The sequence below is a fragment of the Schistocerca nitens genome, chromosome 1 (genome assembly GCF_023898315.1).
Source record: "Schistocerca nitens isolate TAMUIC-IGC-003100 chromosome 1, iqSchNite1.1, whole genome shotgun sequence".
Taxonomy (NCBI): Eukaryota; Metazoa; Arthropoda; class Insecta; order Orthoptera; family Acrididae; genus Schistocerca; species Schistocerca nitens.
In genome coordinates, this window is record NC_064614.1 from 1,752,093 (window position 1) to 1,766,492 (window position 14,400).

General features: G+C 38.5%; 1 protein-coding gene across 1 annotated transcript in view; it reads left to right on the forward strand.

The window, feature by feature from the left end:
• Positions 1 to 14,400, forward strand: part of LOC126240382 (lysosomal alpha-mannosidase-like) — a 293,209-nt gene that overhangs the window by 237,245 nt on the left and 41,564 nt on the right. The window contains exons 13-14 of the mRNA XM_049947921.1: positions 4,274 to 4,391; positions 4,486 to 4,762. Of these exons, the coding sequence (XP_049803878.1) occupies positions 4,274 to 4,391; positions 4,486 to 4,762 (395 nt within the window). The remainder of the gene's footprint in view (positions 1 to 4,273; positions 4,392 to 4,485; positions 4,763 to 14,400) is intronic.

A 14,400-nucleotide genomic window follows, 5' to 3' on the forward strand; every position in this document is an offset into this window, starting at 1 on the left:
TAGCACCACATTTTGAAAGCTTCTATTCTCTTCTTGTCCAAACTATTTATAGTCCATGTTTCACTTCCATACATGGCTACACTCCATACAAATACTTTCAGAAATGACTTCCTGACACTTAAATCTATACTCGATGTTAACAAATTTCTCTTCTTCAGAAACGCTTTCCTTGCCATTGCCAGTCTACATTTTATATCCTCTCTACTTCGACCATCATCAGTTATTTTGCTCCCCAAATAGCAAAACTCCTTTACTACTTTAAGTGTCTCATTTCCTAATCTAATACCCTCAGCATCACCTGACTTAATTCGACTACATTCCATTATCCTCGTTTTGCTTTTGTTGATGTTCATCTTATATTCTCCTTTCAAGACACTGTCCATTCCGTTCAACTGCTCTTCCAAGTCCTTTGCTGTCTCTGACAGAATTACAATGTCATCAGTGAACCTCCAAGTTTTTATTTCTTCTTCCTGGATTTTAATACCTACTCCGAATTTTTCTTTTGTTTCCTTTACTGCTTGCTCAATATACAGATTGAATAACATTGGAGAGAGGCTACAACCCTGTCTCACTCCCTTCCCAACCACTGCTTCCCTTTCATGCCCCTCGACTCTTATAACTGCCGGATCTGGTTCTGTACAAATTGTAAATAGCCTTTTGCTCCCTGTATTTTACCCCTGCCACCTTTAGAATTTGAAAGAGTATTCCAGTCAACATTGTCAAAAGCTTTCTCTAAGTCTACAAATGCTAGAAACGTAGGTTTGCCTTTCCTTAATCTAGCTTCTAAGATAAGTCGTAGGGTCAGCATTGCCTCACGTGTTCCAACATTTCTACGGAATCCAAACTGATCTTCCCCGAGGTCGGCCTCTACTAGTTTTTCCATTCGTCTGTAAAGAATCCGCGTTAGTATTTTGTAGCTGTGACCTATTAAACTGATAGTTCGGTAATTTTCGCATCTGTCAACACCTGCTTTCTTTGTGATTGGAATTATTATATTCTTCTTGAAGTCTGAGGGTATTTCGCCTGTTTCATACATCTTGCTTACCAGATGGTAGAGTTTCGTCAGGACTGGCTCTCCCAAGGCTGTTAGTAGTTCTAATGGAATGTTGTCTACTCCCGGGGCCTTGTTTCGACTCCGGTCTTTCAGTGCTCTGTCAAACTCTTCACGCAGTATCGTATCTCCCATTTCATCTTCATCTACATCCTCTTCCATTTCCATAATATTGTCCTCAAGTACATCGCCCTTGTATAGACCCTCTATATACTCCTTCCACCTTTCTGCTTTCCCTTCTTTGCTTAGTACTGGGTTGCCATCTGAGCTCTTGATATTCATAAAAGTCGTTCTCTTCTCTCCAAAGGTATCTTTAATTTTCCTGTAGGCAGTATCTATCTTACCCCTAGTGAGACAAGCCTCTACATCCTTACATTTGTCCTCTAGCCATCCCTGCTTAGCCATTTTGCACTTCCTGTCGATCTCATTTTTTAGACGTTTGTATTCCTTTTTGCCTGCTTCATTTACTGCATTTATATTTTCTCCTTTCATCAATTAAATTCAATATTTCTTCTGTTACCCAAGGATTTCTACTAGCCCTCGTCTTTTTACCTACTTGATCCTCTGCTGCCTTCACTACTTCATCCCTCAAAGCTACCCGTTCTTCTTCTACTGTATTTCTTTCCCCCATTCCTGTCAATTGTTCCCTTATGCTCTCCCTGAAACTCTGTACAACCGCTGGTTCTTTTAGTTTATCCAGGTCCCATCTCCTTAAATTCCCACCTTTTTGTAGTTTCTTCAGTTTTAATCTACAGGTCATAACCAATAGATTGTGCTCAGGGTCCACATCTGCCCCTGGAAATGTCTTACAATTTAAAACCTGGTTCCTAAATCTCATGGTAAGGTTGCAGAATTAATCTCACTCATTGAAAGCTAATAATGGCCATGCAGTAGTAGGGACTCAAAGCTGGTTGAAACAAGTAACGCATATCAGTGAAAGCTAAATTTCAGTCTGGACTATACACCAAAAGGATATGCTACTCACCAGTGGTGGTGGTGGTGGTGGTGTGCTAGGTGCCACAAAGAACTCAGTAATGTCTAGTCAGGTTGTTACATAAGCTATGCATCAAAAATGGGTCAAATATGGTAATAAGATGTAACAATATTCCACAAGATTTCGGGATTGCAGCCGGATCTCATCGACTTCTTTCCACGATATTTCGGCTGACAACCTTACAGCGATCTTCAGGCGAGTGTCAAACACTCGTGGAAAGAAGTCGATGAGATCCGGCTGCAATCCCGAAATCTTGTGGAATATTCGATACGCCGGGAAAACTTCAAGAGTCACAAGATGTAACAATATTATGAGAAGGAAAGTTGCCACTCATCATATAGCGGAGATGTTGAATCACAGGTCGGCACAACAAGAAGATTTTCACACATAAAGCTTTCAGCCAATGGCCTTTGTCAACAATAGACACATATAAGCACACACACACACACACTCATGCAAACACAGCTGTTGTGTTTGCGTTTGTGTGAGTGCGTGTGTGCATTTGTGTGTCTATTGTTGACAAAGGCCATTGGCCGAAAGGTTTATGTGTGAAAATCTTTGTGTTGTGGGCCTCTGCGACTCAACGTCTCTGCTATATGGTGAGCGGCAACTTTCCTTCTCATAATATTGTTACATTCCATCCTGGATTTTCTATTGTTTGGTGGTAATAAAATGCTTTTATAGACCATCTGACTCAGTAACTGTAGTGACTGAACACATCAGAGAGGTCATATTGAAATGAAACGAGACATTTGTAAGCCCCACTCAGATGACTGCATATTTTTTACTCGAGGGCACCACTAGATGACAAACTAAAGCAGTTTGCTGGTAACTGTCAAGAGAGTAAGAGTGAGGGAGTGGACTGGGGAGAGAGAAGAGGGTAGTGCGTGATGGGAACTAGGATTGCATGAATTGTGATTTTATGTGTCATTTTCCATCATTTCAAATAATGTATGGCTATTTGTTTAATTTTTTTAAGAAATTGAAACTCAAATTAGCTTTTGAACACTATGTATCTTCATAAAATTTTTGGAAATAAAACAATGACAAAGTTAAAAAAATAGAGTTTTATTATTGATGATTACTAAGCAGCATTCCCCTTTTTGTTGTTATAATTGTAACAAGGCAAAAATATGATTTTGATTGACTTAACAGTAGAAGTGACTTTATGTCAGATCGATTTTTCAGATACTATGTTTAAATAAACAAACTGAAAATTCCTAAATATGTTGATGTGGGTTAGTCAGTTATCACCTATTTTGAGATGATGTGAAACAGATTATTGTAAGTAAAACATCAGTTAATTATTTCATCAGTCTCAAAGGAAGCCATAGCACAGATAGAAGATATTTGCAGACTTCATGGTTTGCATGCAGTCAGTAATGAGTATTGTATGTTGGACATGCTCTCAAGTAATTGAGTGATGTAACTGCGTAATTTTCCATTGAGTTGGTGCGTAGTATTGATTTTATTAAATGAATTTTTGTTATACTTTGCCATGGCTCATTTTCTGTTAGTAGGTTGAATGTGTCATTGTCTTGTTTATTCTGATTGATGCCATCCGTTCTGCTGGGTCCCATTTTGAGATTTGAAGCAAATATTTTCAAAAAGTGAATTTTCATATGAGATCGTTTTATGGTCAGTTGGTTATAGGGATATTGGCCAACTTTGGAGTGATGACAGTTTAAGTTTGGCTTGGTGTGTTATGTAGTTCTATTGAAGCATGTTATCAGAATCACCAGATGCCAAATATTCTGTTACAGTTTTAGCGGGTTGGGACATAACAACGAAACTTTGAATGTGTAAACTGATATGTAACTACTGAACCACCGAGCCACAAGGAGTGTGGTTATTGTAGAGTTCACCACAAGCATTTTGTCATCTTTTGTAATACTCATCTACAAGATTTAACCATGATCACTTTTGTTGTTGAATGTATATCACACTTCAGTGTATTTCATGATGTATAACTGGTTGAAGTATAGTACAACAATTTTATTTGACAGTGCAAGTTAAAGAAAGAAAAAAGCAGAAAATATACAATCATTAAACACTGAAGCATGTACAAACTTACAGATATAATAAATGGAACACTCAACAGAAAGAGAACATATAAAATGGCTAATGTTATAAGATATTTTGAGAAAATCAGGATAAACTACTTCTATTTGCTAGAAAATGTAAACCTGGTGAGAATAAGATTTGAGAAAAACTTACATCTGTTGTAGGTGAGCTCGTTGAAGAAGTCCATCAGACATTTACTGATTGGATAAGCCAAGTGACCAGAGTGTATAAAGATAAAAATTATATTGAACTTGAATGGTTGGTGGGTCCCATACCAGTTGAGTAAGTTTTTTGTGTCTTCTATCTAGCAACTTTATTAAATATTAGTTCAGCAGGTTTTATAACATGATTTATTTGTCATTACTTTCATTTTCAGTGATGGTATTGGAAAAGAAGTGATCACTCGCGTAACAACAGACTTAGTGAACAATAACACATTTTATACTGACTCAAATGGTAGAGAAATGTTGAAAAGGGTAATCAACTTCAGACCTACGTGGGACTTAGAGGTTTATGAACCAATTTCTGGAAATTACTATCCTATAACTTCAAAAATAGTTATAGAAGATGTGTCTAAAGGACTAAAATTAGCTATTTTGAATGACAGAGCACAAGGAGGATCCAGCCTGAGAACTGGAGAAATTGAAATAATGGTATGTTTGTCAGATGTTCCAAGCAGTTAATGTGCTTTGTATTTTACATACTTTTGTTAATTATGCATCCTAGAGTTTCAGAATGATTTTCCATATTCAGAATAGAAGTTGATTGTCATACAATTTCAAGCCATTGACTTAATGTACAGGAGGCTCGTCAAATTCAAAACCTGGCTTGCAATTTTCCTTTTAATATCAGTAATACAATATACAGTAGTGAATAATTATGTAATTAAGCAATTAATAATTTTTCTTCAAAAGTAAGAAACTTATAAAATTTACAGTCGTAAGTACTTTCTCTCTCCTGCTCAAAGTTTTAGGTTGTCATTTAGAAATTCTTCCACTGAATAGTAACATTTCTGCACTGGTTTCTCATGTAAGGTTTTTTTCAGTCTTTCTTAGTTTCTGCTGAGCAATACTCTTCCTTTCACTTTGTTATAAATTTTCATAGCCTTATAATGTGGATTTTGAGCATAACTTAACTAATATAAAGTTGGACTTTGCAATTCTTTTAAATGTTTATAAATATACAGGGCCTTAGAAAAAAAAGTTGAATATATTTGTGGTAATACTCATCAAAGCAAGAAACCCGGGAATTTTTTAGGATTCCAGGAATTTTGCATTGTTTTAGTTTTCAGTTAAATTTTTGTAATTTCAGCTGGTAAGAACAGTTACTCTAAGAAAGGATATTACTGTATTCCGCTACTGCAAAATAATACTTCAACAATAAAACATAAACGAGAGAAAAAAATGAAAATAACTTAAATTGCAAAGGAAATGTGCCATATACAAGAACGACACACAGTGCTCATGCAAGTGTCTGCCAACAGCAAAATGTGTCAAAGGCTTTAGGAAGACTATGCAATGCTTCATAACAACAAATTGCCTCTGATGAGCGTGAAGTCACAACTGTTACGAGCGGGCTCATGCGCATGCGCAGGAGAGTCGCATTTGAGCAGTAGATTCTCCCGCTTCTGGCTACAGGAATGTGGCTATTGGCTGTTGCAGCAAGCAGCTAGATGCAACCGGGAATAGGGGCACCAAATTCATATTCTGGAGGGAAAAAAAACTTGGTTCACAAAGCGCCTAGCATCCAGCACACGTTTATCTATCGATTATTTTGAAATGCTTCCCTGTTGGTTTTTGAACACGTTTTAAGTCGATTTCTGAATGAATCATAAGTTTATTTTTGAAAGCATGCATAGTGTACGTGATGTTTCTGTCAGGAGAATCCTCGTCACATCTAGAAATAAACTTTCTGCAGACGAAAGGGGTCGGGGCTATACGAGCTTAGTGGAGTAAAGCCGAATGGATGAATGCCAATTGCTGTCTGATTATGTGGTCGACTGGGTTTGCGAATGATCAGCATTGTTATAATTACTAGCAAATTCCATAGATTCAGACTACCAGAATGGAAATAAATGACTGACAGGAATAACAGGTGAGAAATATTACGTAATGTCTTCTCGGTGTACCCGAGAAAATGAAATTTTGACAGAAAATTTTTGGCCAGGTCGCTACACAAGTAAGGACCAGTTGTACAGTCCCCGGCTAGCAACCGCTGAAGTTCTATTCTACATCTACATCTACATCCATACTCCGCAAGCCACCTGACGGTGTGTGGCGGAGGGTGCCTTGAGTACCTCTATCAGTTCTCCCTTCTATTCCAGTCTCGTATTGTTCGTGGAAAGAAGGATTGTCGGTATGCCTGTGTGTGGGCTCTAATCTCTCTGATTTTATCCTCATGGTCTCTTCACGAGATATACGTAGGAGGGGCAATATACTTCTTGACTCCTCAGTGAAGGTATGTTCTCGAAACTACAACAAAAGCCCGTACCGAGCTACTGAGCGTCTCTCCTGCAGAGTCTCCCACTGGAGTTTATCTATCATCTCCCTAACGCTTTCGCGATTACTAAATGATCCTGTAACGAAGCGCGCTGCTCTCTGTTGGATCTTCTGTATCTCTTCTATCAATTCTATCTGGTACGGATCCCACACTGCTGAGCAGTATTCAAGAGTGGGTGAACAAGCGTACTGTAACCAACTTCCTTTGTTTTCGGATTACATTTCCTTAGGATTCTTCCAATGAATCTCAGTCTGGCATCTGCTTTAACGACGATCAACTTTATATGATCATTCCATTTTAAATAATTCCTAATGTGTACTCCCAGATAATTTATGGAATTAACTGCTTCCAGTTGCTGACCTGCTAAATTGTAGCTAAATGATAAGGGATCTTTCTTTCTATGTATTCACAGCACATTACACTTGTCTACATTGAGATTCAATTGTCATTCCCTGCACCATGAGTCAATTCACTGCAGATCCTCCTGCATTTCAGTACAATTTTCCATTGTTACACCCTCTCGATATACCACAGCATCATCCGCAAAAAGCTTCAGTGAACTTCCGATGTCATCCACAAGGTCATTTATGTATATTGTGAATAGCAACGGTCCTATGACACTCCCCTGCGGCACACCTGAAATCACTCTTACATGTGGAAGTATTGCGGAAAACGTGTTGTACGAACAAGTAATACCAGAATAGATGCAATCAGATCAAGAAACCACACAAGTCTTGGGTATTACTTGTGTTAACAGATTTTTCAGTATTAGATAACATTTCGATTTTTCATGTAGTAAGTCATTTGACGAGCTTTGATGAGGTAATAGATTCCTTCGCAGAAAGGAAAGAATGCCATGTAAAGCTATAGCAAGATTAGACAGACAAAAATGCTAGGAGCTAAGGATTGAAGAAATGTGTACTTTGTTGCTTGTCTCTTTTCTTTATTTGTTTTATGTATCCAATATTTAATTTTACGTCACACAAAACAGCAAGTTATTAGCTAATAGGCAATAAAGAGTGCTAATTTTCTGAAGATTTCTTGTTCTCACAATTAGAAATAATCCAATCCGCTAGTAAATGCGAGATTTATTTATTTTTTTTTTTTTTCTTTTTTGGGGGGGGGGGGTGTCTTCAGTCCTGAGACTGGTTTGATGCAGCTCTCCATGCTACTCTATCCTGTGCAAGCTTCTTCATCTCCCAGTACTTGCTCTTGCTGCAACCTACATCCTTCTGAATCTGCTTAGTGTATTCATCTCTTGGTCTCCCTCTACGATTTTTACCCTCCGCGCTGCCCTCCAATGCTAAATTTGTGATTCCTTGATGCCTCAGAACATGTCCTACCAACCGATCCCTTCTTCTAGTCAAGTTGTGCCACAAACTTCTCTTCTCCCCAATCCTATTCAATACCTCCTCGTTAGTTACATGATCTACCCACCTTATCTTCAGCATTCTTCTGTAGCACCACATTTCGAAAGCTTCTATTCTCTTCTTGTCCAAACTATTTATCGTCCATGTTTCACTTCCATACATGGCTACACTCCATACAAATACTTTCAGAAATGACTTCCTGACACTTAAATCTACACTCGATGTTAACAAATTTCTCTTCTTCAGAAACGCTTTCCTTGCCATTGCCAGTCTACATTTTATACCCTCTCTACTTCAACCATCATCAGTTATTTTGCTCCCCAAATAGCAAAACTCCTTTACTACTTTAAGTGTCTCATTTCCTAATCTAATACCCTCAACATCACCCGACTTAATTTGACTACATTCCATTATCCTCATTTTGCTTTTGTTGATGTTCATCTTATATCCTCCTTTCAAGACACTGTCCATTCCGTTCAACAGCTCTTCCAAGTCCTTTGCTGTCTCTGACAGAATTACAATGTCATCGTCGAACCTCAAAGTTTTTACTTCTTCTCCATGAATTTTAATACCTACTCTGAATTTTTCTTTTGTTTCCTTTACTAATTGCTCAATATACAGATTGAATAACATCGGGGAGAGGCTGCAACCCTGTCTCACTCCTTTCCCAACCACTGCTTCCCTTTCATGCCCCTCGACTCTTATAACTGCCATCTGGTTGCTGTACAAATTGTAAATAGCCTTTCTCTCCCTGTATTTTACCCCTGCCACCTTCAGAATTTGAAAGAGAGTATTCCAGTTAACATTGTCAAAAGCTTTCTCTAAGTCTACAAATGCTAGAAACGTAGGTTTGCCTTTTCTTAATCTTTCTTCTAAGATAAGTCGTAAGGTTAGTATTGCCTCACGTGTTCCAACATTTCTACAGAATCCAAACTGATCTTCCCCGAGGTCGGCTTCTACCAGTTTTTCCATTCGTCTGTAAAGAATTTGCGTTAGTATTTTGCAGCTGTGACTTATTAAACTGATAGTTCGGTAATTTTCACATCTGTCAACACCTGCTTTCTTTGGGATTGGAATTATTATATTCTTCTTGAAGTCTGAGGGTATTTCGCCCGTCTCATACATCTTGCTCACCAGATGGTAGAGTTTTGTCATGACTGGCTCTCCCAAGGCCATCAGTAGTTCTAATGGAATGTTGTCTACTCCCGGGGCCTTGTTTCGACTCAGGTCTTTCAGTGCTCTGTCAAACTCTTCACGTAGTATCATATCTCCCATTTCGTCTTCATCTACATTCTCTTCCATTTCCATAATATTGTCCTCAAGTACATTGCCCTTGTATAAACCCTCTATATACTCCTTCCACCTTTCTACCTTCCCTTCTTTGCTTAGAACTGGGTTGCCATCTGAGCTCTTGATATTCATACAAGTGGCTCTCTTCTCTCCAAAGTTCTCTTTAATTTTCCTGTAGGCAGTATCTATCTTACCCCTAGTGAGACAAGCCTCTACATCCTTACATTTGTCCTCTAGCCATCCCTGCTTAGCCATTTTGCACTTCCTGTCGATCTCATTTTTGAGACGTTTGTATTCCTTTTTGCCTGTTTCATTTACTGCGTTTTTATATTTTCTCCTTTCATCAATTAAATTCAATATTTCTTCTGTTACCCAAGGATTTCTATTAGCCCTCGTCTTTTTACCTACTTGATCATCTGCTGCCTTCACTACTACATCCCTCAGAGCTACCCATTCTTCTTCTACTGTATTTCTTTCCCCCATTCCTGTCAATTGTTTCCTTATGCTCTCCCTGAAACTCTGTACAACCTCTGGTTCTTTCAGTTTATCCAGGTCCCATCTCCTTAAATTCCCACCTTTTTGCAGTTTCTTCAGTTTCATTCTGCAGTTCATAACCAATAGATTGTGGTCAGAATCCACATCTGCCCCTGGAAATGTCTTACAATTTAAAACCTGGTTCCTAAATCTCTGTCTTACCATTATATAATCTATCTGATACCTTTTAGTATCTCCAAGATTCTTCCAGGTATACAACCTTCTTTTATGACTCTTGAACCAAGTGTTAGTTATGATTAAGTTATGCTCTGTCAAAATTCTACAAGGCGGCTTCCTGTTTCATTTCTTCCCCCCAATCCATATTCACCTACTATGTTTCCTTGTCTCCCTTTTCCTACTGACAAATTCCAGTCACCCATGACTATTAATTTTCGTCTCCCTTCACTACCTGAATAATTTCTTTTATCTCGTCATACATTTCATCTATTTCTTCATCATCTGCAGAGCTAGTTGGCATATAAACTTGTACTACTGTAGTAGGCATGGGCTTTGTGTCTATCTTGGCCACAATAATGCGTTCACTATGCTGTTTGTAGTAGCTAACCCGCACTCCTATCTTTTTATTCATTATTAAACCTACTCCTGCATTACCCCTATTTGATTTTGTATTTATAACCCTGTAATCACCAGACCAAAAGTCTTGTTCCTCCTGCCACTGAACTTCACTAATTCCCACTATATCTAACTTTAACCTATCCATTTCCGTTTTTAAATTTTCTAACCTACCTGCCCGATTAAGGGATCTGACATTCCACGCTCCGATCCGTAGAACACCAGTTTTCTTTCTCCTGATAACGACGTCCTCCTGAGTAGTCCCCACCTGGAGATCCGAATGGGGGACTATTTTACCTCCGGAATATTTTACCCAAGAGGACACCATCATCATCTAATCATACAGTAAAGCTGCATGTTCTCGGGAAAAAATACGGCTGTAGTTTCCCCTTGCTTTCAGCCGTTCACAGTACCAGCACAGCAAGGCCGTTTTGGTTAATGTTACAAGGCCAGATCAGTCAATCATCCAGACTGTTGCCCCTGCAAATACTGTAAAGGCTGCTGCCCCTCTTCAGGAACCACATGTTTGTCTGGCCTCTCAACAGATACCCCTCCGTTGTGGTTGCACCTACGGTACGGCCATCTGTATCACTTTAAAAAAAAAAAAAAAAAGAGGTGCAGGCTGTCAAACCGGCCTACTTGGAGCAGGATAGGCACCACAGGACATTCTACTGACCTGAATATAGTTTGATGGCATCCAGTACAAAATATACACGTTTCAATTCCACAGAGCGAAATACAGTGACGTGCAATAGAAGAATGCTTTATGAAGGGGCGTGGCACTGCACTTTGGCACACTTAAGATCAAATAACATGTCTTACATTTCCTCGAACAGGTATGTTTTATGTTTCAGACTTTTTAGAAAGATGTGTGCTACAAGATGAACATATTTTTGAAAATCCAATTTTTTTTTAACCGGTTCGCAAATATCATAGATCCGAGGATGATGCACAGAGCAGTCTGAGTTATAGTGGATATTCTTCATGTGACCCGTGTTTACATTTAGCAATTTTGCTGTTTCCACTTCGTTTACTCTCACATCAAATGAAAACAAAACAGATATCTGTGGCCGGGAGTTATCAAGTGAATTAAAATACATTCACATAATTACGGAAGGCTAAAATATGTCATTAGTTTCAGATTTTATTTTATTTCTTCCTTTCATACTGTCAAGCATTAATCTCCTTGCAGAACAATGAAGTTATTTTTGTCTGTTTGCTAAGGAAATTTGACTATTATTAACCTTTTCCGGCGAGGCAGACAGACAATGGCATAACTCCATACGTGCTAGAAGATGAAAACGTGCACTTGAAATGCAGTGAACAGTTGAAACTAGCCAGTACTGTGGAAGTTAATATTTTGTTTCAAATACATTTGAAACCAAATGTATTTGAAACAAAATATTAACTTCCACAGTACTGGCTAGTTTCAACTGTTCACTGCATTTCAAGTGCACGTTTTCATCTTCTAGCACGTATGGAGTTATGCCATAATAAAGAACCAAACATGATATAATACAGTTCTGGTGCTTCAAGACAATTTACATCTCAAAAACCACACTGAAATGCTTAATATCAGGTCGAGGTCTACTTGATTTGGAATGTGGACATATGAATGTGCACTTAAGTATGCACTTTAAATGTTCACATTTTAGTTATGGTTCACGAAATTCTGATGCTCTTGGAGTATCCTCTGATGTCTTGTTTCTTTTATGACATAATATATGATCTTTCAATGTTTTACATGTACCTACATATGGTCTTCCTGTGTCATGGTAGCTGCACAAGCACTGTGACGCCTCTTATCTGCACTTTCTGGCAACTGCTGAAAAGAACCTATTTCTAACGCGTAAATATTGCAAATCGTGTTTTGAAAAGCGTTACTTTCAAAGTAAATATCCTTTTACGTAAGTTGAACTATGTGCAAGAATGTACCATGAATTTCTTAAATCAAAGAGCATTTGACTCTCATTTAAAATTCTGCTTTTTGATGACGAGCCATTTAGAAGAATTTCGAACCCTGAAGATCAGACATTTGTCATTATTAAAAATTTTACTGGCACATTTGTGTGATTCTTAAAGTGTAGCATGCGCAAAAAAGATCAACATTATATCCGAAATCATAGCTTCTCTTGCAGCTTATTAACCTTAGAGACCAATATTATATGTGAAAGTTTTGCTTTTCTTGTAGCAACACTATGTATATTAATTTAAACTGTTAAATTTCCCTGTTTGTGTGTTCATGCTACTTAACAGTGATGTTGCTGTTGGCTGACTACATCACGTGTCCCATGCTCTGAATATCCGCTGTCATCGGCTGCCGAGATCACACAAAATGAGCTATGACTGGCTTACAGAAATGCATCACAATCTCGATAACAATGATTCAGAAAGTAACATGCGGTGTATGGCAGAATTCCAATGTATACATTCGTAATACGAAAATACGCAATGTACATTTTGCTGCACGTAAAAGATATTTCCAAAATGCGTCTTTTTCTCTGAGTTTCGTTTTCTAAAGTGCCAGGAAACTCTACGCCCGTGTATAAAACCTTAACCATTCAAAGGATTGATAAGGGAAAATATGCTGTCACCTAACACGGAAAAAGCGTGTTTTCACCCGGGAGAAAGTGTATTTTTAACCGGGAAATCCAGGAAATTTTCTTCCTTGTCCACGTATACACCCTGTATTAGGACAAAATGCTGCGTTCTATTACTTGAGAAGTCTTTGAGCCACTCATATATCTGGGAACATATTCCATATGCTTGTACCTTCACTAACAGTCTACAGTAGGGCACTGTGTCAAATGCTTTTAAAAAAATCTAGAAATATAGTGTCTGCTTGTTGCCCTTCATCCCTAGCCCATAGTACATCATGTGAGAAAAGAGCAAGCTGAGTTTAACATGACTGATGCTTTCCAAAACAGTGCTGATTCATGAACAGAACCTTTTCAGTCTCTAGGAAATTTATTATATTCAGGCTCAGAATATGTTCAAGAGATCTGCAGCAAACTGATGTTAAGGATTGTTGTTGTTGTGATCTTCAGTCCTGAGACTGGTTTGATGCAGCTCTCCATGCTACTCTATCCCATGCAACTTCTTCAACTCCCAGTACCTACTGCAACCTACATCATTCTGCTTAGTGTATTCATCTCTTGGTCTCCCACTGAGATTTTTACCCTCCACGCTGCCCTCCAATACTAAATTGGTGATCCCTTGATGCCTCAGAATATGCCCTACCAACCGATCCCTTCTTCTAGTCAAGGTGTGCCACAAATTTTTCTTCTCTCCAATTCTATTCAATACCTCCACATTAGTTATGTGATCTACCCATCTAATCTTCAGCATTCTTCTGTGGCACCACATTTCAAAAGCTTCTATTCTCTTCTTGTCTAAACTATTTATCATCCACATTTCACTTCCATACAAGGCTACAATCAATACAAATACTTTCAGAAACGACTTCCTGACACTTAAATCTGTACTTGGGTTTCAAATTTTGGACAACTTCATATAAATCCACCCAGCTAGACAACAATAAGATGGCCCTGTCAACTGGTTTGACACTATGCCTTATCTGACAGTGCAGCACACAGATAATTCTCCCACCTTTCTGTAGAATCATTGAAGCCAGCAAATGGTGTTAGGGGGGCAGCAGCAGCAGGGGTGGAGAAGAAAGTTGCCCCACCACTGAGTTAAGGATGTGAAATGAGTCTGTATTCTGGGTTATCAGCGTTTGCCTCTGCTCCTGCTGCTGTTGTAGTTGCTGCTGTGTCTTCTGTAGGCACAACTGTTCCTATCAGCTTTGCAGAAATGCTGTGCACCTGGTTAGCCAAAAAGAACACTTTGAAAAGAGGAAAAGAAAAGGGAAAAAAGCAGATACTTCACATGTGTAAGAATGTCACTTTAGTATCTGCAGAAGACATGACAATGCCACTGCTCAACACAGTTGGTGCAGTACTTCACGTGCTGATGGTGACTCAGTAACAACCAGGGAATAGAGTTCTGTGAATATGTGAATGGAA